Source organism: Leuresthes tenuis, unplaced genomic scaffold (assembly GCF_036924035.1).
Source record: "Leuresthes tenuis unplaced genomic scaffold, fLeuTen1.0.hap1 SCAF_6, whole genome shotgun sequence".
NCBI lineage: Eukaryota > Metazoa > Chordata > Actinopteri > Atheriniformes > Atherinopsidae > Leuresthes > Leuresthes tenuis.
In genome coordinates, this window is record NW_027325360.1 from 2,119,446 (window position 1) to 2,143,113 (window position 23,668).

The following is a 23,668-nucleotide window of genomic DNA, read 5'->3' on the forward strand; positions in this document are numbered from 1 at the left end:
AAGACTGTACATATGACGCGGTTCGGGAAGTTATTTTACTTGTATAAACTCAAATCCACTGGTCATGATAACGTGTTTGGGAACACCTGTTCTTTACAGGTTAAAGTGAATCGGAAGCATGTATTTTGAAGGGGAATTCATCACAGCACAACAGCCTCTGGAGCTGCTGCTCCGCAGTATTGTAACTTTTTCTTGGTGTAACCTCGGTCACGTTTTAGTATCTTGCGTTTTAATTGGTTCATACGTATTACGCGCAGCCTATCACTGAGCGTTTCATTACACAGTGCCGCATCACTCGGGCTGTGCATTGGACGAACGGTGTGCTCAAGGTGAGGGGAGATTTTATAACGTTTATGTTATATTTATTTAACCTAACATTGATTTAGAATTATGATAAAACTATCTTGAATAAATTTATAACGAGCAGCGACACGGATGATACGACAAGGTAGTCGCTAGCTTGTAAGTTGTCGTTTACTAGCTAGCAAAGATATGCTATTAGCATATCTTCAACAATACACAACACAAACGGTATTATTAGATAAGTTAAATAGCTGTTAAATTTGTTTAAAAAATAATTGGACGCCCTGCATACGTTGGTCCTTGTATTTTGTTTATTTTTATTTACATGGACATGAGTCAGAAAACGCATTGGCTAACTTCCTTACTCGTTCTTGTGCAGCTAAAACAATGTTTTCTTTTCTTTTCTGCGTGTTTTCTGTGCCCTGAAAGGAGATAGCGCCGTGGCAGCATGGGTGTACTATCCACGCTTGTGAGGGGCCTGGTGAGAGGCGCAGACAGGATGTCAGAGTTCACCAGCAAGCGCGGGTCAAGGACTCATAATAAAGGCAGAGGCGCAAGGCCCACCGGACTGAGGCTCCCCAGCAGAAAGTTTCTGTCTATTAAAGCCATGATTCCTGAGTTTGTGGTGCCCCATTTGGAAGGATTCAAACTCAGGCCCTACGTGTCGTATCGCACACCGAAAGGAACAGAAGCACCTGTCACAGCACAACGTTTATTTGATGAAGTTGTTGCCCCACAGGTGAAGAAAGACTTTGAAGAGGGCACTTTCAGCAAAGACCAGCTGGAGAAGTATGGATTTGAGCCCACACAAGAAGGGAAGCTCCTCAAGCTGTATCCTAAGAACTATGTGCGTTAATCATGGAAAACTAATGGAAAACTAAAAGCAGCAGAGCATATGGGACTGTGAACGCCTCATTTCTCACGTGGCTCTGTTACTTAAACGTCTCGTAAATAAAAATGTCAAGATCTCGGTTCAAAATGCAGAGCTGTGCATTAATAATTTACATCACATGACAGTTTGAGTCGATCATAATTTACACATCAAAAGAACTGATGTAGAAAAACAAGTGTTTTATGCATCGTCTGGAAAAAAATACCGAAATGCAAACTGGGACACGGAGACTAGGTTTAACAAGAATACTTTCTCTTCCTGTTGTTCACAAGCCCCTGAAGTCTAAGAAATGTTTTATTCTTGTTCACAAACAGATGCACAGTAAACATCCTCAGTCTTTGTAACTGTTGGTTTAAACTGTGATGCAACCCAAAATAAAAAAGGCAGAAATTTCAATTAAATACTGTGCTGCTGTCTCCAGAATTTCTGTAAACGTCGACCAGCTCAGGTTCTGGTGAGCAGCACAGAGTGGAAGAACGCTTTATTTCGAGGTTCGTTAAAAAGGAGGCTTAAATTATACTTTACGAAGGGCGAAGAGAGACTAACTTCTAACTGAGGACCGATAAATCAGACATTCACACATCCTGCATCGTTAATGTTAAAACCAGTGATCACCTCACAAAAAGTGCTTAAACAGGTGTAAGTGGGGGTTTGTGCTGCTACGGTACAGAGAAATATGAGGATTATAAACAGTTTATTACAAAGTTGTCATTACAAATTGATTTTTAACTAATTGCATATTCTATGTGAGGTTACTCCAAAGTGCTGGGACTCGTCTTCATGTCGAAGACCGTAAAGGGAACAGTGGGATATTATGGCTAATCTGAATTCAAGCTGGGCTTCGGCACTGATCCGATTCCTTTTGAGTGTCGTCTGGAGTCCAGTCCCAGCGCCACACGTGGAGCATGTGGTCATAGAAGGAGCAGCTCGCCAGCAGACAGGACAGTGAGGGGGCGTCCTCATCAGGCCTGAGGGCTGGAGCGGCCCTCGGGGGGGTTGAGGATGCTGCACATCCCTCTGGGATGTATCGCCCAGCATCATCCTCCAGAGAAGTGTCAAAGCTGGCCGTGGGAGATTCATACTGGATCCGTAAGTGTCCTCTGCTCTCTGCAAGGCTTTCCTTTGGTTCTGTGGTGGGGGGGGAGCAGGGGGCGGGCCCCTCCAGTGACAGCCGGGACCAGTCGGCTCCGTACGCCAACGAGTTGTGGAGGATGTAGGAGGCCACGACGGGACATGCTCCTCCACTGCCCTCTGAGCAATGACAAGAAACAAAAACAGGTTATTAACAGTAACTCCTGGAAAAACCTTGTTATTCTTCTCATGTTCAGCCTAATGTTCTCTCATTAACACTCGAGCCTGATTATTTAGAGCCAGGGTGATGAGAACCACATCTGGTGACAGAAATGAGTCTTTTGTAATCAAGTAATAACTCAAAGTTAACAAAATGTAAATATTCAAAGGCTCCAGCTTCTCAAATTCAAGAAAATGTTCATTTTGCCCTTTATTGTCTGTGACTGTGGGTTATGGACAGACGATTTCACTGCTGATTAGTTTTAAAAATGATCATTTAAAGCAGCATTAAAAACAATAATTAGCAGCAAATTAGACTGAAACTGGCTGGAAGGAGATTCTCTGTTTGTAGCAACCTTTAAACTCTGCCATTCTTCAGTGTTTACAGGTGGCAGCGCAGTTTGTACCTGCTGTAGCTGCTTACAGCCACTAGGGGGCAGTGTCACAAATACGTGAGCCAACCTGAAATGTGAGTCACAGTAAACAAACAGCTCAGGTCATAATTCTCCACTGCTGCAGCCTTTCACTTACTGTGCTCATCCCCTTTCAAAGCAACGTTCATGTGGTCAACATGTGACTCAGTGTCTCTGCCCAGGGATGATTTGCTCTGCGCTAAAGGCAAGGTTAGACGCCCACAATCCTTCACTGCACGTCAGGAGGAGCCACACAGTGTGTGAGCTGCAGTGTTCATAAGTTAAGGAAAACAAACTTGAGTGGAAGACAGTTTCGGGGTCAAAGTTAACTGACCAAAAGAATAAAAAGATAACGTTGGGTACTGAGGCCATCGTTCGTCTTTCGTTGTCCAAACTGAATCCCTATATCTTGCTCCAAAGGTTGCTACAAACCTGGGTGTCATGATTGATAACTAACCAACTAACCTTCAAAGATCCCGTTACCTCGGTTGCTCGTTCGTGCCGCTTTGCATTACTAAACATAAGAAAGATCAGACCATACCTGACCCAACATGCCCCCCAGCTCCTGGTGCAGGCCATGGTCATCTCCTGCCTTGACTACTGCATCCAAACTGAATCTCTTGCTCCATCAAAGGTTGCTAGAAACTTGGGTGTCATGATTGATGACCAGCTAACCTTCAAAGATCACGTTACCTCGGTTGCTCGTTCGTGCCGCTTTGCATTACTAAACATAAGAAAGATCAGACCATACCTGACCCAACATGCCCCCCAGCTCCTGCTGCAGGCCATGGTCATCTCCCACTTTACAGCAACGCTCTCCTAACTGGTCTCCTAACTGGTTTCCTAACTGGTCTCCTAACTGGTTTCCTAACTGGTTTCCTAACTGGTCTCCTAACTGGTTTCCTAACTGGTTTCCTAACTGGTTTCCTAACTGGTTTCCTAACTGGTTTCCTAACTGGTCTCCTAACTGGTCTCCAGCCTGTGAAACCTCTGCAGATGGTCCAGAACGCGGCGGTGCGTCTGGTCTTGGATCAGCCTAAAAGAACACGCCCCCCCTCTGTTCATTGAGCTCCTCTGGCTGCCCTTAGCCGCCCGCATCAGGTTCAAGTCCCTGATGTTAGCTACAAAGAGCTTAATGGAACGGCTCCATCTGCTTGAATGCTCTTGCAAAGGCTTCTGTCCCAACTGGGTCCCTCCGTTGGTCCCAGGATTGTCGTCTAGCAGCTCCTACACCACGCCTAAGACAATCCAAACTCTGTTCATGTGTCGTCCCACGATGGTGGAATGACCTACCGAGCGCTACCAGAACAGGGGCGTCCCTGTCTATCTTCAAGAAGCTCCTGAAAACCCAGCTCTTCAGAGAGCATCTCCTATCCCAGCACTTACCTTGTACTTCCCTCCCCCCTCTATCTCTGCACTTTATCTTTCTGCTCTTCCCTCTATGCCTGCACCCTATCTCTACTCTGTCCCCTCTGACAGAGTCGGACTCCTGGGTTCCTTCTATGGAGCTTATTGTTAGCTTTTTATAAAGCTGTTATATCTTCATTTGTAAGTCCCTATGGATAAAAGCGTCTGATAAATACAGAAACAGGAACATCCCCTCATACCAACCTAGGGCCTGCTGGCAGTGAAGGATATGGAAGTCATTGTGCATGCAGGCTGCCAGCAGCAAATGCTGATGGGCTGGATGCCACTTGAGCCTCCACACGCCGCCACCCAGAGGACTCTCACTGAGGGGCTGCCGCATGTTCCTGCCGTCCCACAGCAGAATCTGCTCATCGTAGCTGCAAAAGCACGAGATCACATGATGCAGAGTGAGAACAGCTGCCGGTACCTTTCTCCACTGACAGGTATGCAGGAGGACACCCACCTGCCTGTAGCCAGGATGTGTTCCCTGTGCGGGTTGCTGTGGATGCTGCACACACCCATAGAGTGCCTACAACAGAAAATACGAGGATTTCTCACAACAATTTGCCCGATAAGACCATCGTGTTCAGTGCTGATACCAACGCTCATGTTCTCATTACCTTTTACTGGTGAAAGCAGGGCTGGAGGGACCTACTCTGAGATCCCAGCCTTTGAGTTTACAGTCATCGCCACCTGGGAAGAAAGTACACACAGGTTAATATACACCAACGAGCCAAAACATTAAAACCACTGACAGGTGAACTGAATGTCACTGCTCTGCAGGGGAACCCTGTGTCCGTGTCACGGTTCGGTGGAGAGGAAGGACCCAGATGCAGCTGTTTAACTTCAAAAACAAGGTTTATTTCCAAAAAAACAAGAAAAGGAGCAAGAACAAAAAGCTCGGCTGAGCCGGATTATCAAAAATACTTAAACTGGGTTAGCAAAACAAGACTATGAGGCAAAACCAGACTTATCTCTGTGGAAAGGCATGAAGGGATGGTGAGGATTCTGCAGTGAATGAAAGAAAACCAGGAGACTAAATACTGTGGAGGGACTGATCAGTGAATCAGGGGAAAAACATAACTTGAAAACATGATTAAACATAAACTGTGACAGTCCGGGCATCTACTTAGAAACCACCCCCCCCCACCCAGCACTGAAAAGCTCACCCCGCTGTGGGCCTGACGCCACAATAGGCAAATTCGGACAGAGACCTTCTAAGACCTGCCCTTCCCCAGGGACGAAACTAATGAGATTAAGTGAATCTTAACAGATAGAACGAACAGCTGATCTGTGACTGTCATACGTTCTGGAACTGAGGAGCGGTCCATGTTTTATCAATTATAGATGAGATTAACAAACAATCTGAGACTTACTTGGGTTGACTGCAAGGTTTCGGATACAGTTGGCCTGGGTTGCTGTATGTTATCCAGCTCTCTGCCCACCTTGGTGTCATTTTACTTTAAAACAAAGCCGTCAGGGTTTGAAAACCTTTTTATAAAAGATGAATATGGGTGGTGGCTGTGGTGGTCACAAGAGCCAATGAATGGGAAGTATCTGAATGGCCATTAATGTGTATTCCTGCCTTCTAGACTCAATCAGGAAGCGACAAAAGTGTTTTGGTAAAATGTTGTGATGTTACAGACATAAATAGGCTCATATGATCCTTATTTGATGTGCAACACGGTTGATTAAAGTCGACAATGTTCTTCTTCTACCAGAGGCAGTCGTTTTTGGTCAAGAACCTATAGGTCGTGTCTAAAGCCGCTGTTAGAAAAATTACATAGTTATACTATGAGAAAAGCTGCAAGAATAAGAGTTTCTGTGATGGGGGGGGGGGGGGGGGGGGGGGGGGGAGGCCTCCTCCTGTCTTTTGGTTCTCATAATACTATGTAGCAAGCAAAAGTGTTTTGACTGTCTTCCCATAACATTAAATTGCTGGTAATGCCTTTTCCGATAACATTGAACGTCCCTTTCCCATAACATTGTGTGGCCAGCAAGCATAAACAATATAAATAGCAATAGCACCATTTTGTTAGCAGACAACTCTGAGCAGCTTCCTGACAGGTTGTGCCGACTTGTCTCTTTCTTGCAAGAAATAAATGTTTTGTGTTCATCGTATCCAGCGACTCTGAGCCTAATTTTGAGAGAATTTTTCTAACATATTGGTCCTTCGAGCCGGATTCTACAATCCTTTCCACCTTCCAGGATCGGAGCTGAAACCGTGCACGGGGGAGTCCAGGATTCCTAACTGAGGCCGGCTGCCACTGGCTGGAGGAAACTGTCCACCTCGAATTTAGTTATAAGACCTGTCCTTCTCCAGGGGAACTGTTTAATTTTGCATTCCCACATGAGTCGGGGTCCTCGACAGGGACTGATGTGACGCAGCCGTCTGCGACAGACGTGTTACTTTAGCGCCACTCAGCAACAGAACAGAACCCGGGAAAAGTAAGGAGAGAAGAAAACAACAGCACCAAGAAGCTAACATGGAGAGCGAGGAGGCCACCGTGTTCGTGGTCTGCATGGCGGTGATATTAATCATGGACGATCACATCAGGCGTCTAAGATGGAGGCTGGAAGAGCGCACAGCGAGAGTCAGGAGACGGAGAATCCAGCAGCGGGCGATACTTCTTCGTTTCATGGAGGAAAGAAGGAGAGCAGAGCGCCGCAGACAAAGGAGACGAAGTTTAACTTATTAAACAGGCGCCGGTTGGGTCCGTGTCGTATGAGGAAACATTTCAGACAAGGGGCGGAGCTACAGCCACCAAACACCTACGTCATGTTCCTGTGGAGCCCAGAAAAGACCCTGAAGGAGCTAAAATGGTCCCTAGTTCCTGAGGGCTGTGGTCCCTAGTTCCTGAGGGCCGTGGTCCCTAGTTCCTGTATGTGCGAATGCACGAAACAAACGGTTCCTGAAAAGGTTCTAGGAACTGCAAAAGGTTCCTACAGTGGGAATGAGCCTGATGGCAACCGTCTGACCCAGTAACCAATGTTCCTGGCAGTAGGTAACTTCTCAGAGTCGGGTCCAATTGAGGGGACCCCACCCCAGAGGATCCGTGTCCCTGCTCCCAACAGGTCAGAGCTGCTCTGCTGGCATTAGTGTGGCTATACTGATACACGATACTGCAAAAGTGGTTTTAATATTATGGCCAATCAGTGACCATCTGTATTTATGTCAAACGCTGAAGATGTCACATGAAGCTCTGCGGACCACATGCACATCTAAACAGATCGAGCACTGTACAAAGAAACAGAAACATCCGCTTACTCTCCCCTAATCAGAGTACAAGACTGAGTGGCATTACCAGAATAAACCAGCTGCGTGTCCCAGTAGGAGAAGGCTGTGATCCAGGCTTCAAAGTCGTGGGCTTTCCAGTGAGACAGAGGCAGGAGAGCACCTTCAGCCAGGGAAAAGACGCTCACACAGCCGGCAGAATCACTGCACACCACCCGCACGTCACTGCTGCTGACAGCACAAGAGAAGTTTACATTAATAATTATCATTATTACATGCATCAGCAGCTTAGTGGGAGTCCCACACCCCCCAAATCTAAAATTCACAGGTAAATCTTCACTGGTTCTGGACTATGTTTATGCATTTGGCTTTTATCCTTTTACACTGGGTGGATAAGGGGGTCTCACCCCCTGCTGGGGGTAGAATTATGCAGAGGATTTCACATGAAAGGTGGCAATCTACTACAGATACTACAGTATCCAGTGGACTGATGCTCTTTCTCCAAAGAGAAGTGACCACTGTGTGGTTGCTGCAGTAAGAAATGCAAAGGCTCTCTGAACAGGGATTGAACGACTTCTTCAGTGAAGGTTTCTCCTCTCCTGTTGATCATCACGCTCCCTTCAGGAGGTCCAAGGGAGCGGTAACCATGGTTCCAGATGCTGGGCTCATGCCTGCTGATCAGCCTTTTGGTTTTACATTGTTCTCAGTGGAAGAAGTTCATCGAAGTTCACCTTTCTGTGGATATTACGAACTCTGCAGGCCCAGATCTGTTCGAGCCTCAGTTTTTAAAGCTGGCTGCTGACTTTCAGCTCTTTGTTGTAAACCTCTCTTTAACCTTAACATCACTGCTAATTGCATCCCTGGAATTTGGAAGGTTGCTCATGTTTTTAAGCCCATAATTTAACTTCACTGCTCTAATCGGACTGTATGCCTCTTGCCTTGTTTGTTTTAACCCTCGAAACTTAATGTTTTAAGCTGCTGTCTTGGCCAGGCTTCCCTTGGGAAAGAGATCATTGTGTCTGTAGCGTGGAATTTAATACAAACTTAAGATTTTAAATGACTGCAACATTCTTTTGTGGGGATGGTCAGTCTGGAAATACCAGATGGGGGATTTCTACATCAAAGAAGAGAAATTTACAACCACCTTTGCCCACAAAAGCATTTTGGGGGAGTTTTCTCAGCCCCTCTTTCCACAGACCTGTGCCATAAATTTAGGTAAATGCATTAATAGCTTAGTGCTAACGAAGCTGAACAAACAACGGACTCAGGAGAGTATTGGAGGAAACCAGAACAGGACCCTCCGACCCTATATGGGTCAAAGTAAACAACGGTTTGGCCTGATTCTGACTCAAGCCAGAGACAGTCGCTGCAGGGAGCTCTCAAAAGGATCTCACCCAGAATCACCTTTTAGCTGCATCTTGAAACTGTATTAAATGTGCTTTATATCTTTGTACAAGTTCTTTCATGTTCTCAGTGAAATGAGCTGCATTTTAATACCTTTTTCATGATCGTACATGGAAGGATACAGAAGATATTATTAATTTGGAAAATTACTAATCAGCTTATGGAGCCACAACTTGCATTTGACATGTGACATTTATATGAAATAATGCAACTATTAACCAATAATCAGCTGTTTCTTATTGTATTCTGTGTTTAACACAGGAAAATAACACTGGTTGGTTCGTTATTCATACTTTATAACTCTACACGTCTCAGTGGGACTGAAATGTTTGACAGGTGCAGTTTTCTGGAGGAATACAGCTGTGGGGCTGCAGCAGCTTACAGTACCTGTCCATTCTCCCCGTGGACCAGTCTAATGACAAAGCCAGCCGCTCTGCTCCAACCTCCGAACTGCACAGAGTCTGCAGACTGCGGCCGCCTTCCTGCTGGAGACACACTGATGAAAGCACACTGCCACATCAACACTTATCCTGAGAGAAACACAACCACCGAGCAAAAGTCTCATGGAAAAATCAACAGAAATCAAACTACTGAACATAATGCAGTATGTTGAATCCACTGCAAACGTTCAGGTAAAATACCAAAATCCAAGGTGATGCTCACTTCCCCAACAGAATGCATTAGATATCAGCTTCTACATCTTTGTGTGCCTGCCCAGAAACTTGATTTTTTTCTTTACCTCAGAATACTTGTTAGTAGTTACAAAGACAGCGTGTGAAGCAGCTCCTCAAGTGTTCAAGTACACCAACTCTTAACTAGTATATATATTTATACCGAGCTTTAACACAGCTCAGCGTTTCTCCATCAGTCGGAGACAAATGGGAAGGAAAACATGACCTTTGGGGGGATTTGGAGAGACAAGCTGATGCTTTTCACTTCATAAGGACGCTCCAAACCCTTCCAGCCCTGGCTTTAACAGGGCTGCCCTGCACATAAAAGGTGGTAATAGACTGTTTATTAGCACTTCTGTCAGGTTGTGACTTAAACCTTAAATTGGTCACACGCATGGTACTGTGTTAACTGTATCCATCCATCCATCATCTGCCGCTTATCCGGGGGTCGGGTCGCGGGGGCAGCAGCTTGAGCAGAGAAACCCAGACGTCTCTGTCCCCGGCCACTTCCTCCAGCTCTTCCGGGGGGACCCCGAGGCGTTCCCAGGCCAGCCGAGAGACATAGTCTCTCCAGCGTGTCCTGGGTCTTCCCCGGGGTCTCCTCCCAGTGGGACGTGCCCGGAACACCTCCCCAGGGAGGCGCCCAGGGGGCATCCTAACCAGATGCCCGAGCCACCTCATCTGACTCCTCTCAATGCGGAGGAGCAGCGGTTCTACTCCGAGCCCCTCCCGGATGACTGAGCTTCTCACCCTATCTCTAAGGGAGGCCCAGACACCCTGCGGAGGAAACCCATTTCGGCCGCTTGTATTCGCGATCTTGTTCTTTCGGTCACTACCCACAACTCGTGACCATAGGTGAGGATGGGAACGTAGATTGACCAGTAAGTAGAGAGCTTCGCCTTCTGGCTCAGCTCCTTCTGGCTCAGCTCCCTCTTCACAACGACGGGTCGGTGCAGAGCCCGCAACACTGCAGACGCCGCACCGATCCGCCCGTCAATCTCCCGCTCCATTCGTCCCTCACTGTGAACAAGACCCCGAGATACTTGAACTCCTCCACTTGGGGAAGGATCTCATTCCCGACCCGAAGAGAGCATTCCACCCTTTTCCGGCTGAGAACCATAGTCTCGGATTTGGAGGCGCTGATTCAGCACCTCCAAATCCGAGACTATGGTTCTCAGCCGGAAAAGGGTTAACTGTATCAGTGAACATATTGCTGCAGTGTTTGTATGAGCAAAATACAGAGTGATGCCTTGTTATCAGCCAGCTAATAAGATCTAACCTGGTCATTGAACACAACACAGTGTCATCACACTGGTTTTCTGATTTGCAGCTGAACGGTCAGTTCAGACATGAAATCATTCACGACTTTAAGGTCAAACTTCCAAGAAAAATGCAACGCAGCGTCGACCCCCCCCCCCCTAAAATTAAATTCCACATGAACAGAACATGACTGCATCTCTGGTTTGTCAGCTGCTTGTTCTTAATGTCAGTCTCCCAGTATCGATTAAGCATTCCACTGGATTTCAACTCAGCAACCGGGGCGGCCACTGAAGGCCACTGAAGGCCAGTGAAGGCCAGTGAAGGCCACTGGAGGCCACTGAAGGCCACTGAAGGCCACTGAAGGCCAGTGAAGGCCAGTGAAGGCCAGTGAAGGCCACTGAAGGCCACTGAAGGCCACTGAAGGCCAGTGAAGGTCAGTGAAGGCCACTGAAGGCCACTGAAGGCCAGTGAAGGCCAGTGAAGGCCACTGGAGGCCACTGAAGGCCACTGAAGGCCAGTGAAGGCCACTGAAGGCCAGTGAAGGCCAGTGAAGGTCAGTGAAGGCCACTGAAGGCCACTGAAGGCCAGTGAAGGCCACTGGAGGCCACTGAAGGCCAGTGAAGGCCACTGGAGGCCACTGGAGGCCACTGGAGGCCACTGGAGGCCAGTGAAGGCCAGTGAAGGCCACTGAAGGCCACTGAAGGCCACTGAAGGCCACTGAAGGCCACTGAAGGCCAGTGAAGGCCACTGAAGGCCAGTGAAGGCCAGTGAAGGTCAGTGAAGGCCACTGAAGGCCACTGAAGGCCAGTGAAGGCCAGTGAAGGCCACTGGAGGCCACTGGAGGCCACTGGAGGCCACTGGAGGCCAGTGAAGGCCAGTGAAGGCCACTGGAGGCCACTGGAGGCCAGTGAAGGCCAGTGAAGGCCACTGGAGGCCACTGGAGGCCAGTGAAGGCCACTGGAGGCCAGTGAAGGCCAGTGAAGGCCACTGGAGGCCAGTGAAGGCCACTGGAGGCCACTGAAGGCCACTGAGGGCCACTGAGGGCCACTGAAGGCCACTGAAGGCCAGTGAAGGCCACTGAAGGCCAGTGAAGGCCACTGGAGACCACTGAGGGCCACTGGAGGCCACTGAGGGCCACTGAAGGCCACTGAAGGCCAGTGAAGGCCAGTGAAGGCCACTGAAGGTCAGTGAAGGCCACTGAAGGCCACTGAAGGCCAGTGAAGGCCACTGAAGGCCACTGAAGGCCACTGAAGGCCAGTGAAGGCCAGTGAAGGCCACTGAAGGTCAGTGAAGGCCACTGAAGGCCACTGGAGGCCACTGAAGGCCACTGAAGGCCACTGAAGGCCAGTGAAGGCCAGTGAAGGCCAGTGAAGGCCACTGAAGGCCACTGAAGGTCAGTGAAGGCCACTGAAGGCCACTGAAGGCCAGTGAAGGCCACTGAAGGCCACTGAAGGCCACTGAAGGCCAGTGAAGGCCAGTGAAGGCCACTGAAGGCCACTGAAGGCCACTGAAGGCCAGTGAAGGCCACTGAAGGCCACTGGATGCCACTGAAGGCCAGTGAAGGCCAGTGAAGGCCACTGAAGGCCACTGAAGGCCAGTGAAGGCCACTGAAGGCCACTGAAGGCCACTGAAGGCCACTGAAGGCCACTGAAGGCCAGTGAAGGCCAGTGAAGGCCACTGGAGGCCACTGAAGGCCACTGGAGGCCACTGGAGGCCACTGGAGGCCACTGGAGGCCACTGAAGGCAGCAACAGCAGCTAAACTGTGACCACAAAGGAATACTCAGGATGAGCGCTAAAACTCAAACAGGCTGCTAATAGAGGGACTAATGTGCACCAAGAAAACGTTCTCCGCTACGTAACAAGACAAGAACCCAACATGTTCTGCTGTTACAGCCGCTCTGCCTCGCGTTTGGACGTGTTGTGCATTCTGAGATGTTTCTCTGCTCACCACAGTTGCTTAGAGTAAGTACAGTGTGCGAACATAGTGTTTGCTTTTAGCTTCAGTCAGCCTGGACAGTTTCCTCTAACCCCTCATCATGGAGGTGTGGTGATGGTGACTGTTCACTACATTTCAGGGAGACCGAAGCTGATGTCACTGTGGTTCTTCTGATGCCACATTTCTCACCTGACTATCTGACAGTGTGTAGAGTTGCAGCTCCCCAGTAGCAGCGGCCATTCCCAGAACTGGCCTGTCTGACACAGGAATGTGGCACCTACAGCAAGAACATGCAAAGTGAACAAGGTGGAAGAAAAAGGGACAAAGTCTGACTCACTTATCCAACCGGATTTCTTACCATTTCAAGTCCAAAATCGCGGCTGTGTCCATGTGCTGCAGCTCAGTGAGAGGAGGCCCCATCGATGCCTCTTGCCCAAATTCAAAAAGGTACAAGCGACCAGTCCGGCTGGGGGTGGCATCCTCTTCCCCTCCCTGCAGGAATGTATAAATGACATGTAAGAGACGTCAGCATCAGCAGCGCTGCACCAATTCCACTGAAATTTCAGGCTGCACAACTGTAGGCTTGGAAAAGTAGACCCAAAAAATAAGCTACAAATCTATCCAGCAAAAAAAAGAAGCAGCATTTAGACTTGTGTTTGCTCTGAGTTTATATAAATGGCGTATAAAACTACTGAGTCAAACCCCCCTCTGCACTCATTTGTACAAAACAATTAAGAGTCCATTTTAGAGGATGGATATAAACCGAGTTAAGAGTGAGAATCTGCTCGTGCGACGATAATAGGATGGATCATGTGTAATCTTACCCCTTTCTGTAGCTGATATGTCCCGCAGGCCAGGATGTCATGATTGGATGAAACAGGACACCACTCCACCGTGTCAGCACTCAGCTCCGTGTCAAACACCTGTAGACTACGAGTCCTGGACTTCCAAGCCATGACCACCTCTTCTGCATAACGTTGCCCGCTGGTGCAAGAAATACAAAAAGAAAAAACAACAGGAATTTTTTAACTTGGCCATTTCACAATTCTAAAAACAATAATAAACCCACATGAGACTGTTTAGTAGTACTCTAATATGTGCAATCTTAAGCTAACCTTCATCAAGCTAACTGAGCTAACAAACAGTTTTCTACGCAATCGCAAACTGAAATTAGCTCAAAATAATGTCACGCGACGAAGTCTGCGAAAATAATCTGATTCTCGAGGTTCGTAAATGTATTTTAAAGCAATGCTGATTACCCCGAAGAACTAGTTAATATCAACAAAACTCACATGTGTGCCAGCCCCTGACTTAACGCTTTGCGTCTTTACGTCACGACTGGACGTAGTGGTGCATTCAGGGATTAAAGAAAAAAATAAATATTTATATTCAGAGGAACAACTGGAATACTAAGTAAGCGGCATTCAGAAAAATGTAAATGCCAAATTAAATTAGATTATTTGAGAGCACAGGCGGACACACGTACACATGTAAAAATATCTCTCAAAGATAAAGTGAATTTGTGGCTTTGCACATAAAATTTTCATCATTTTGCGTTTTGACGTAACAAAATTCTACGCTCCGTAGTGGTCACGTGAGTTTTAGCTTGTGCCATATTTTTTTTTTAGTTGCTGCTGTTGTACCCTGCATCGAGTGTGTCATCGCGAGCTAGTAGTCACAAATACAAAAGCGATGGATTTTAATGTGAAGAAATTAGCCACCGGTGCTGGGCTTTTTTTTACAAGAGCTGTTCAGGTAATTAATTGCATGAAGTATCCTGCGGGTTGGCTGGCGCTTCCTTTCACTTTACTACCCTGTTACGTTTTGGTGCATCCGAATTTCCACTGTGTTGTTTTGCTAAAATATAACGCTACATATTGCCATATAAAACATATATTTTATCGATATTTAGCCTCAATATGGTTATATCAAGCCGACAATTCATTTAAACACAGGGCTGTGAAATACTGTCCCTGGTAATGTTTGTTAGCTGCTAGCCTTCCTCTTTACACATAAATAATTCAGTGGTAAAGCGAGCAGGTTTGAATAGACATATTAACTTTTACTCTTATAGTTTAGTTTTGAGGTGACAGGGGAGATGGGACGGGACGGTTATGGATGACGGTAGGTCGCCCGACCCGAGGCGACGTCACGACATCACGTTGGTCCCGCAGACTTTTTTCCTTTTTAAAGCCATTGAATGAAAAGTCATGGAGGCCAGGAGTGTTGGTGTTGCAGCAGTGCAGCAGTTAGAGTGTGTTTCCTGCGTGTTGTGCCTCAGTTCACGGAGGAGAAGTTGGGCCAGGCGGAGAAGACGGAGTTGGACGCGCACTTTGAGAACCTGATGAGCCGCGCAGACTGCACCAAAAACTGGACGGAGAAAATCTACAGACAGACGGAGGTCCTGCTGCAGCCCAACCCAAGTATGACATCAATTCAGACAACTTGTTATTACAGATGGAAAGAGGTTTTTTTGTACACGTCATCACGCAGAACGACTCCAAGTCAGCGTCATAGATGGAGTGATTTAAGGCCTCATTTAACATGAAATCAGAGCAGAAATGGCCTGAACAACCTGAAGATCAGGTTGGTTTGGATCAGGGATGGTCAGTATCAATAGATGGACTTAATATACTGCCTAACCAAAGTGAGAGTGGGTTAATATACGCTCACCGGCCGCTTTATCAGGCACACCTGTTCAGTTACCTGTTAACACAAAGTTCAGCCCTGCTGGAGTTCAAACCGAGCATCAGAATGGGGATTTACTGAGTTTCTTGAACAATGAGTTAACTGTAGTCTGAAGTTCTCCAGTCACCAGATCTCAGTCCAACAGAGCATCTTTGGCATGTGGTGGAACGGGAGATTCCCAGCATAGACGCACATCTGCAGCCACTGCGTGATGCTGCCATGTCAATATGGACCAAAACCTCTGAGGAGCGTTTCCAACGCCTTGTTGGAAGTGTGCCACCAAGAATTAAGGCAGTCCTGAAGGCAAAAGGCGGTCCAGCCTTTTACCAGCAGGTGTAAATGATAAAGAGGCCGGTGAGTGTATTATTATGAAGCTGTAGGGCTGAAATATTACCGCTGTTAGGGTTCAAGGTCATTAATTCTTGCCAACAGCAATTCCAAAACATTATTTAGGACCCCAGTTCCAGAACAACTACATTTATCTGTAGATATATATATATATATATATATAGAAAGAAAATGGATGATCCATTCCCCCGTATATATAGATAGAAAATGGATGGATGGATGGATCTGATCCAGACCACATCCTAAAATGATTAATCTACAACCTGAGATGAAAAACAACACATGACATGCAACTCTTTCTGGTTATTTAACTGAAACTGAGCCAGCTGTTTCCTCTGTGACGCTATCAGGCGTATATATATATATATATATATATATATATATATATATATATATATATGTGTGTGTCAGGTCTACGATCCACGTTGCTTCAGCTCATTGAGGTTTGCAGCACTGGTTTCTGCACAGCTCTCTTAAGGTCCCACCACAGGTGCTCTTTGAATGAGGCAACATCAACTTGGCTGTTAAAAAACTCCAAGGCTCTCTTTTTTAAAATGAGCATTCCTTGTTTATTTGAAATGATTTAATTTTCATGATAAAATCATAGTAATCTTTTGGCTTGTCAACCTTCTTTGACTCCCTGAAGATAGCTACTGCTGACAGTCATAACAGATTATTATTATTCTTATTTCTTGGGACACCTGTTTAGATGTTTATGAGCATTTTGTTCCTTGTAAAAGTCTTTTTGTAGAATAGAGAGTTTTATATATAAGTGGATTTTAGAAATCAGAACATGATAAAGAATCTTCTGGTCTTCACCAGTTCTTGAAATGAGGCAAATACCTGAGATGAAAGCAACACTGTTTCAAACTAAATGAACCCAATCATTTCACATTGTTTAAGGTCCTCTTAAGGTCCCACCACAGCATTTCAGTCAGGCTGAGGTCTGGACTCTGACTGGACCATTGCAACACCTTGATTCTTTCCTTTTTCCCACATTCTGCTGTAGATCTGCTGCTGTGTTTGGGATCTTTGTCCTGTTGATGAGCCAGTTTCAGCCCAGCTTTAGCCTCACATTTGACTCTAGAATACTTTGGTATCCAGAGGAGTTCATGCCCAGGTCCTGTGGCTGCAGAGCTAGCAAACATGCACGGATGTGCGTATCTTTTCAGTTTCTCTGAGCTTTACATGGTGACCTTGGGGAGAACATCCTGGGATGTCCAGCTGTGAATAATCTTTGTCACTTTTGCAGAATAATTGGCTTCATACACATATTTATATACGTGAGTTTATGTTCAGTTTCAATTCAGTTGAGCCAAATCCCAACAAATATCATCTCAAGGCACTTCAGTGATGCAGTCCAGTTCAAACCAGTTAGAGTCCAGTTCAAACCAGTTAGAGTCCAGTTCAAACCAGTTAGAGTCCGGTTCAAACCAGTTAGAGTCGGGTTCAAACCAGTTAGAGTCCAGTTCAAACCAGTTAGAGTCCAGTTCAAACCAGTTAGAGTCCGGTTCAAACCGGTTAGAGTCGAGTTCAAACCGGTTAGAGTCCAGTTCAAACCAGTTAGTCGAGTTCAAACCAGTTAGAGTCGAGTTCAAACCAGTTAGAGTCGAGTTCAAACCAGTTAGAGTCGAGTTCAAACCAGTTAGAGTCCAGTTCAAACCGGTTAGAGTCCAGTTCAAACCAGTTAGAGTCCAGTTCAAACCAGTTAGAGTCCAGTTCAAACCAGTTAGAGTCCAGTTCATTGATACAAGCAAATCCAATTAATTAAATTAAAAATGAGTCCAATTCACACAGAGCCATTAAAACAGTTTCCCAGCTAAAGAAACTAACAGATTGCACTGAAACTTCTCTCTGATCCAATCCTCATCCTGAGCTGAACTGTGGAGAGAAAAAACTCCCTTTGAACAGGAAGAAACCTCCATCAGAACCAGAACCAGGGAGGGTCCACCTGCCTCCACACTGCTCCTCCATCCTGGCTAATTATTTCCTTTTTGATGACAGATAACATGTCATGTGTTGTTGTTCCTCTGAGGTTGTGTTTTACATTTATATTTTCATTTGATTACGTCCAAAACCTTCGAATTGAAAAAGAAATCCTCATTTTTCTGCTGGTTTCGGGTCCGTTTCACTCTTTGAAATGAATCTCGGTTATATAAGTTATGTCAGAAATCCCCATTTCTTCTGCTGAAATGGTGTTGCTTTTATGTAAGATTCTCACAGTTACTCAGCGTAAGTCCAACAGCTTCCTGCCATGCGTGTGTCAGCAGCTCAGACATGAAAGGACGCTGCTTTTCTTGCATTGTGGAGGCAGAAGGTCTTATCAGAACATGTTCCAGCTTAAACGAACCCCTGCACACTTCAGTGGTGTGACCAGCAGTGGGAAACGAGCCTTTTTACATCTACCTTTGGTGTTTCTCACCCACTCAGGCAGTGAATGCATCTGAATCTGCCACATAAAAGCATTACAGAGCAGATTTAATCAGTATTCAGCGCTGGTCACTGCTTATATCCACGTTTACCAGCTGCCAGTCTTCTTCTTGGCTGCCTCCACTGGTGCATTTTGAGGATCCGGCGATGCACCTTTTTCAATATTTGAATATTTACCCAAAATCTGTCCGGCGTCCTGACAGGAAGTGACACCTGCAGGATGTAGAAATCATGTTGTTCTCTGCAGAATCGGGCTTGCACGGTAACTTATATTAGTACTATAAAACACAACATAGTGCAGCCTACACTCATTCATTCATGTGCAGACTTATAGTAATATGGAATGACGTATGCAGGGAGCTCTAACTTGTTATTTCTTGACTCTCCATGCCACAGTTGATCACACTGGTGAGTATCCTGCCTCCCTACTTCACTGTAGTGCCCTGCTGTAGAAACCTGTCATGCCTTTGAATTATTACTGCAAAGAAGTAGATTAACAGAGCCTGAAGGGCTCACAATTCTTTGGTGTTGAGATCAAAGCGCTGTAAAATCCATATTTCATCCTCAGAGATTCACAGCATCAGTGCAGCACTTATCTGTTGTTCGGTTTATTGACCAGACGTTGAATTCTCCTTGGCCCGGGGTGTGTCTTATCTCGTCTTTTTTGTCTTCATCTTGCTGCAAAGCTGTAGCATATGAACTTACAGGCCATGTCGCTGCGAAGGCTCTTTAGATCTGATCTGTTAGACGTTGCCGGTGTTGAAGCAAAGTGAGAGACTTGGCTCATATTTCATATCAGTGCAGGAAACAAAAACAGAGAGAGAAAGCCACAGAGGCCATAGCAGCTCTGTGTTAACACTGCTGACGAAAGGGTCGAAAGCAGGGATTCAAACTCCGGTCCTGGAGGTGCCTGGAGGGCCGCTGTCCTGGAGGTGCCGCTGTCCTGGAGGTGCCTGAAGGGGCCGCTGTCCTGGAGGTGCCGCTGTCCTGGAGGTGCCTGAAGGTGCCGCTGTCCTGGAGGTGCCTGAAGGTGCCGCTGTCCTGGAGGTGCCTGAAGATGCCGCTGTCCTGGAGGGCCGCTGTCCTGGAGGTGCCTGAAGGTGCCGCTGTCCTGGAGGTGCCTGAAGGTGCCGCTGTCCTGGAGGTGCCTGAAGGTGCCGCTGTCCTGGAGGTGCCTGAAGGTGCCGCTGTCCTGGAGTTGCCTGAAGGTGCCGCTGTCCTGGAGGTGCCTGAAGGTGCCGCTGTCCTGGAGGTGCCTGAAGGTGCCGCTGTCCTGGAGGTGCCTGAAGGTGCCGCTGTCCTGGAGGTTCCTGAAGGTGCCGCTGTCCTGGAGGGCCGCTGTCCTGGAGGTGCCTGAAGATGCCGCTGTCCTGGAGGTGCCTGAAGGTGCCGCTGTCCTGGAGGGCCGCTGTCCTGGAGGTGCCTGAAGGTGCCGCTGTCCTGGAGGTGCCTGGAGCTGCCGCTGTCCTGGAGGTTTTAGATGTTTCCCTGCTTCAACACACCTGATTCAGATCAATGCCTCGTTTGCTGGTTTGTGCAGAATTGAACAATCTTTTGAAGAGATCCATTTAATCTGAATCAGGTGTGTTGCAGCAGGGAAACATCTAAAACCTGCAGGACAGCGGCACCTTCAGGCACCTCCAGGACAGCGGCCCTCCAGGACCGGAGTTTGACATTCCTAGTCTAAAGGGACACCTATAAAGTGGCGGCAGAAGACAGACTGTTCTTGGCTTTATGTGGAAGAACGAGCCATTTAAAAGCCTTGAAGTTGAACATCGTGGTTAAAGAAGTTGGTTGCAGAGATCAGAGCATCTGCACATTTGGCTTTATGTTGCTATTCAAACTAATTTCTTCTTCTTCTTCTTGCTCATGGGGCCACGCACCCCTGATAAAGTCATCTTTAAGCACCCCTGAGTTAAGCTCCTGGAGTTTTAAACATGAACTTAAGAGAAATTAAGTTGCTGTATGAGGCCCAGTGAAGATGCTTTTTATTCCATGATGAAATGAAGTGAGAAACAGACAAACTGGAAACATATGAGTAATATATTTGTATTTTTTTATTATAATCTGTCTTTAACCAGTTAACCTTTTTTAACCAGCATGCTAAGCTAAATAAAGGCTTTAGATGGAAGGTGTTTGGAAGTAAACTGACTTTTACAGTCACATCTGGCACAGTGGAAGCCTTTGATTCATTCAGAGGAACCGGACATCCAGCAGGATGAGTTTAATTCTTCTTCAGGTGTTCTGTCTGTTCTTTAATGCTATTGAACACGGGCCGGCAGCTTTCTGAGAGGGTAAAGAAGCGGATTAGACCGAGCAGGCTGCTTCAGAAACAGACATAGAAGGGATCCCTTCAGTCCCATTTCCACACTCATCCTGGCTTTTCATACATTCCTCACTTTATGCTTCCTCATTGAAGTTCTGTCGCCATTCCTCCCTTTCACTCTCCATGTGGTGATGTGTGTGTTTGTGGAGTGTATAAAACCGATCTGCCTTCGTCAGGCTGCAGTTTTCCACAAGTATGTTCAGAAGGACCAGCTACCAATGGAAAGAAATGAAACCAAATGACCTGATCAAGACTCTGCAGTTTGTTTTTTAACATTGATAAATGTCATTTGAGATGTCCTCCTGCTGAAAAAGAAGCTAAACTAAAGCTTTCTGGCCTTAAACATATCTGCCTTTTCGTGCACTTGTGGAAAACGTGTTTGCTGTCAGATTTCTGTGCTTGGCTTCTTCGTGTTATTCTGCCTCGTAGACGGAGCCTTGGATGGTGTTTTGCTCCAGCTGTATTGTAAGTGATGGCTAAGGCTGATACATGCAGCTAATTTCACTTAAGAGGTTAGACCAAAGCTGCCAGGTGCAGAAGTTTATTTGCACGTGATAAAAGGTACATTTAATGTACTAATGTCGTGTTTTTTCCCTTTTTTCTGAGGGGAAACTGAACTGTGGTCCACTAAAGGACCCGTGTGGGCCATAAGTTAGCCGTGTAAGAAAGGCATGAGCGTGTTAATCCAAACGCAGCAGGCCTGTGGAGTTGAGTGAAGCAGCCGCCTGCAGCCACTTTAGGGAATGAGTCACACTTAAATGCAAAGAACCCAAAAATGACCTGATTTGGAGGATGGTTCCATTGACAGAGAAGGTTTTTTTGGGGGCTTGAAAACAAAGACGCCACCCAAACCTCTTGGTTTTCTGTCAGGTGACTCACTGCTCTGCAAGCTGAGGTTCCAGGCGTGTTTATTCACCTCCGAGATCATTTCCTGGAGATCGTGATGTTTGTCAGGAGCAGCTTGTTTATCCTGCAAGCTGTTCGTGTTATTCTGTCCCCTTCTGTCACTTCTTCTTCTCTCTTTTTTTTAATGTTGCAGTTGGATAAAGAAGCCTCTCTTGGACTGGTTAAATCACTATTATAACTATATAAAATGATTGTGTTGCCTTATGTTGGCCTTATGAGACTATTTGCTTTGAATATGCAGCTCAAACTGCATTGTTTTGTGCTGTGAAGTGTAAAGTCTTTTGCCTCGTGCTTGCAGGGGCTCACAGAGAAAGCCCATTTCATGAGATTACTCACAAAAACACAGCGTGAGCATAAGTGGAAGGTAAAGATGGACTGAAAAAGGAAGCGATGATCTGCTTTTTCTTTCCGAACAGGTGTAGTTGCTCCTTTCTTTTCAACTCGAGCTCACCTGCGGAACACAAACTAACCAACAGCGACACTGAAATGTGATGAATGAAGGCTGCTTTTAAACGGCCTGGCATCACCAGAGAGCTTCTTCTCTCAGTGTTTGGTGCCTGCAGGATTACCTCCTCATTGGTTCTTTCCACTGGGTCGGCTTAGTTTTGGTTGCAAAGAATGCATCCATTATTTATCACCAGTGATCACGTTTGGGCCCCTTGAAAAGTTCTCAAACAATCCCTCTCCAGTATACTGAAGTCTAGAACTGAGGGTGTAAACCACCTGATTGTTTCTCTGCTGCGTCATGAAATGAACTCTTGACTTTGCCTGCAGGTGCCAGGATTGAGGAGTTTCTTTACGAAAAGTTGGACATGAAGGCACCGTCCAGAGTTACCAACGGAGAGCTGCTGGGTCAATATATGGAGGATGCAGCCAAGGAATTCGGTCCTGGAACTCCATATGGTGAGTGGAAACAATCCAGGTGGAGGATTAATGAAAAATAACTCTTTGGCTTTGATCTCATAACCAGAGATAACCAGAGATAACCAGTCAAAGGATGACCCCTAACTGCTGCTTTGGGTTCCTCTCAACATGCTGTTCACGCTCCAGTCTTATACACCATGTGTGTCAGTCAACTAAATTGGATCTATGTCCCTTTGTGGATCAATACTGCCTGAAATGAGGTCGTCTGCATTTTGCTGCAGGATCAGTCGGCAGGGCATCGGTGTCACTGGGGAAATCCATTGCTCAAAAAGCCAATAAGAGAATCCCATTTATGCAGGAGTCTGGCAACCCTGGCAGTAATTTGTCATCCAAGCGTCACCTAATGGGATTCTTTGTGGCTTCAGAGCAGCCGAAAATACGTCTGCTGGTGCCAGTTAATGTGTCATTTCTTTGCTTTTCATTTCAGTGAAATGTTTAAACCCCTGTTTGGCCTTTTAACTTCACCTTTTTATCATTAAATGCATTTAATAATTAGTGAGATAAGCTGTTTGGCCTGTCATAAAGACTTGTTCTGGACTGAAACGGATCCCTTTCTCTCTGTAATTTGCAGTTTTAAAGGGTAAGTTCACACAAAAAGGCTTCCTTCACTCTTTTCTTACTGTGGCGCAGCATAGCACTGAAACATGACTGCACTCCATCCTTAGCTCTTCTGGCTTTGATTATCTGTTGTTCACCTCACTTGATCCTCAGCGTGTTAATGCATGGATCCATACAGCTGATGGACCTCTGTTAACGGGACTTTTACCTGAGGTTCCTTTCCACCTCGTGCTGCAGCCAGAGCAAAGTTGACACCTGCTGGACCAGTTAGAGTCAGAGAAACGCACCATTCGTACCTTTGGTGTTAATTAATCATGATCCGAGAGAACCATCCCTCACCAGATGAGGCCCTCAGAGCTGTGAACTGCTTTCAGCCGAATGCGTAGATGCAGTTTGTCTCAGGTCGGCCTTTATCTTGGCAGTTTTCAGGTGACCAGCACTGAATTAGCTACTGTCATCGAAGTGTTGTACATGTGGACAGATCAGTCTTTTATGTAGAGATACTGTCAGCGAAACATGAAATCTACATTCAGTTAACTTACTTCCTGTCAGACCTTCAGCTCCCTGCTTTATTGGAGTCTCAGAGCAGGAACTGCAACAGTTAGTCAGCTGAATAGAGATGATGATTAACAGTCTGGTGCCTTTTGCTTGGTCCAGTTTCTCCAGGCTAACTCAG

The 23,668-nt window shown here is 46.4% G+C and overlaps 3 protein-coding genes across 7 annotated transcripts in view; 2 read left to right on the top strand and 1 right to left on the bottom strand.

The window, feature by feature from the left end:
- The first annotated feature begins 250 nt into the window (after positions 1-250).
- On the top strand, positions 251-1,382 carry mrpl41 (mitochondrial ribosomal protein L41). Its single transcript, XM_072387199.1, has 2 exons — positions 251-329; positions 733-1,382. Exon 2 carries the CDS (start codon positions 752-754, stop codon positions 1,157-1,159), a length of 408 nt encoding a protein of 135 aa, XP_072243300.1. The 5' UTR covers positions 251-329; positions 733-751; the 3' UTR covers positions 1,160-1,382.
- Positions 1,002-14,150, bottom strand: dph7 (diphthamide biosynthesis 7). Its single transcript, XM_072387198.1, has 10 exons — positions 14,105-14,150; positions 13,637-13,796; positions 13,171-13,304; positions 13,002-13,089; positions 9,332-9,426; positions 7,611-7,768; positions 4,926-4,998; positions 4,769-4,834; positions 4,510-4,682; positions 1,002-2,446 (listed from the first exon to the last, which is right to left on the bottom strand). Exons 2-10 carry the CDS (start codon positions 13,766-13,768, stop codon positions 2,025-2,027), a joined length of 1,341 nt encoding a protein of 446 aa, XP_072243299.1. The 5' UTR covers positions 13,769-13,796; positions 14,105-14,150; the 3' UTR covers positions 1,002-2,024.
- Positions 14,151-14,435: 285 nt separating this feature from the next.
- The window catches only part of sh3glb2a (SH3-domain GRB2-like endophilin B2a), a 30,820-nt gene continuing 21,587 nt past the window's right edge, over positions 14,436-23,668 (top strand). For 3 of the 5 annotated variants that reach the window (XM_072387200.1, XM_072387201.1, XM_072387202.1), the window contains exons 1-4: positions 14,436-14,567; positions 15,094-15,235; positions 18,675-18,686; positions 22,285-22,413. In XM_072387200.1, the coding sequence (XP_072243301.1) occupies positions 14,505-14,567; positions 15,094-15,235; positions 18,675-18,686; positions 22,285-22,413 (346 nt within the window). In that variant the 5' untranslated portion in view covers positions 14,436-14,504. The remainder of the gene's footprint in view (positions 14,568-15,093; positions 15,236-18,674; positions 18,687-22,284; positions 22,414-23,668) is intronic. The other 2 variants (XM_072387203.1, XM_072387204.1) reach the window with 1 other exon arrangement.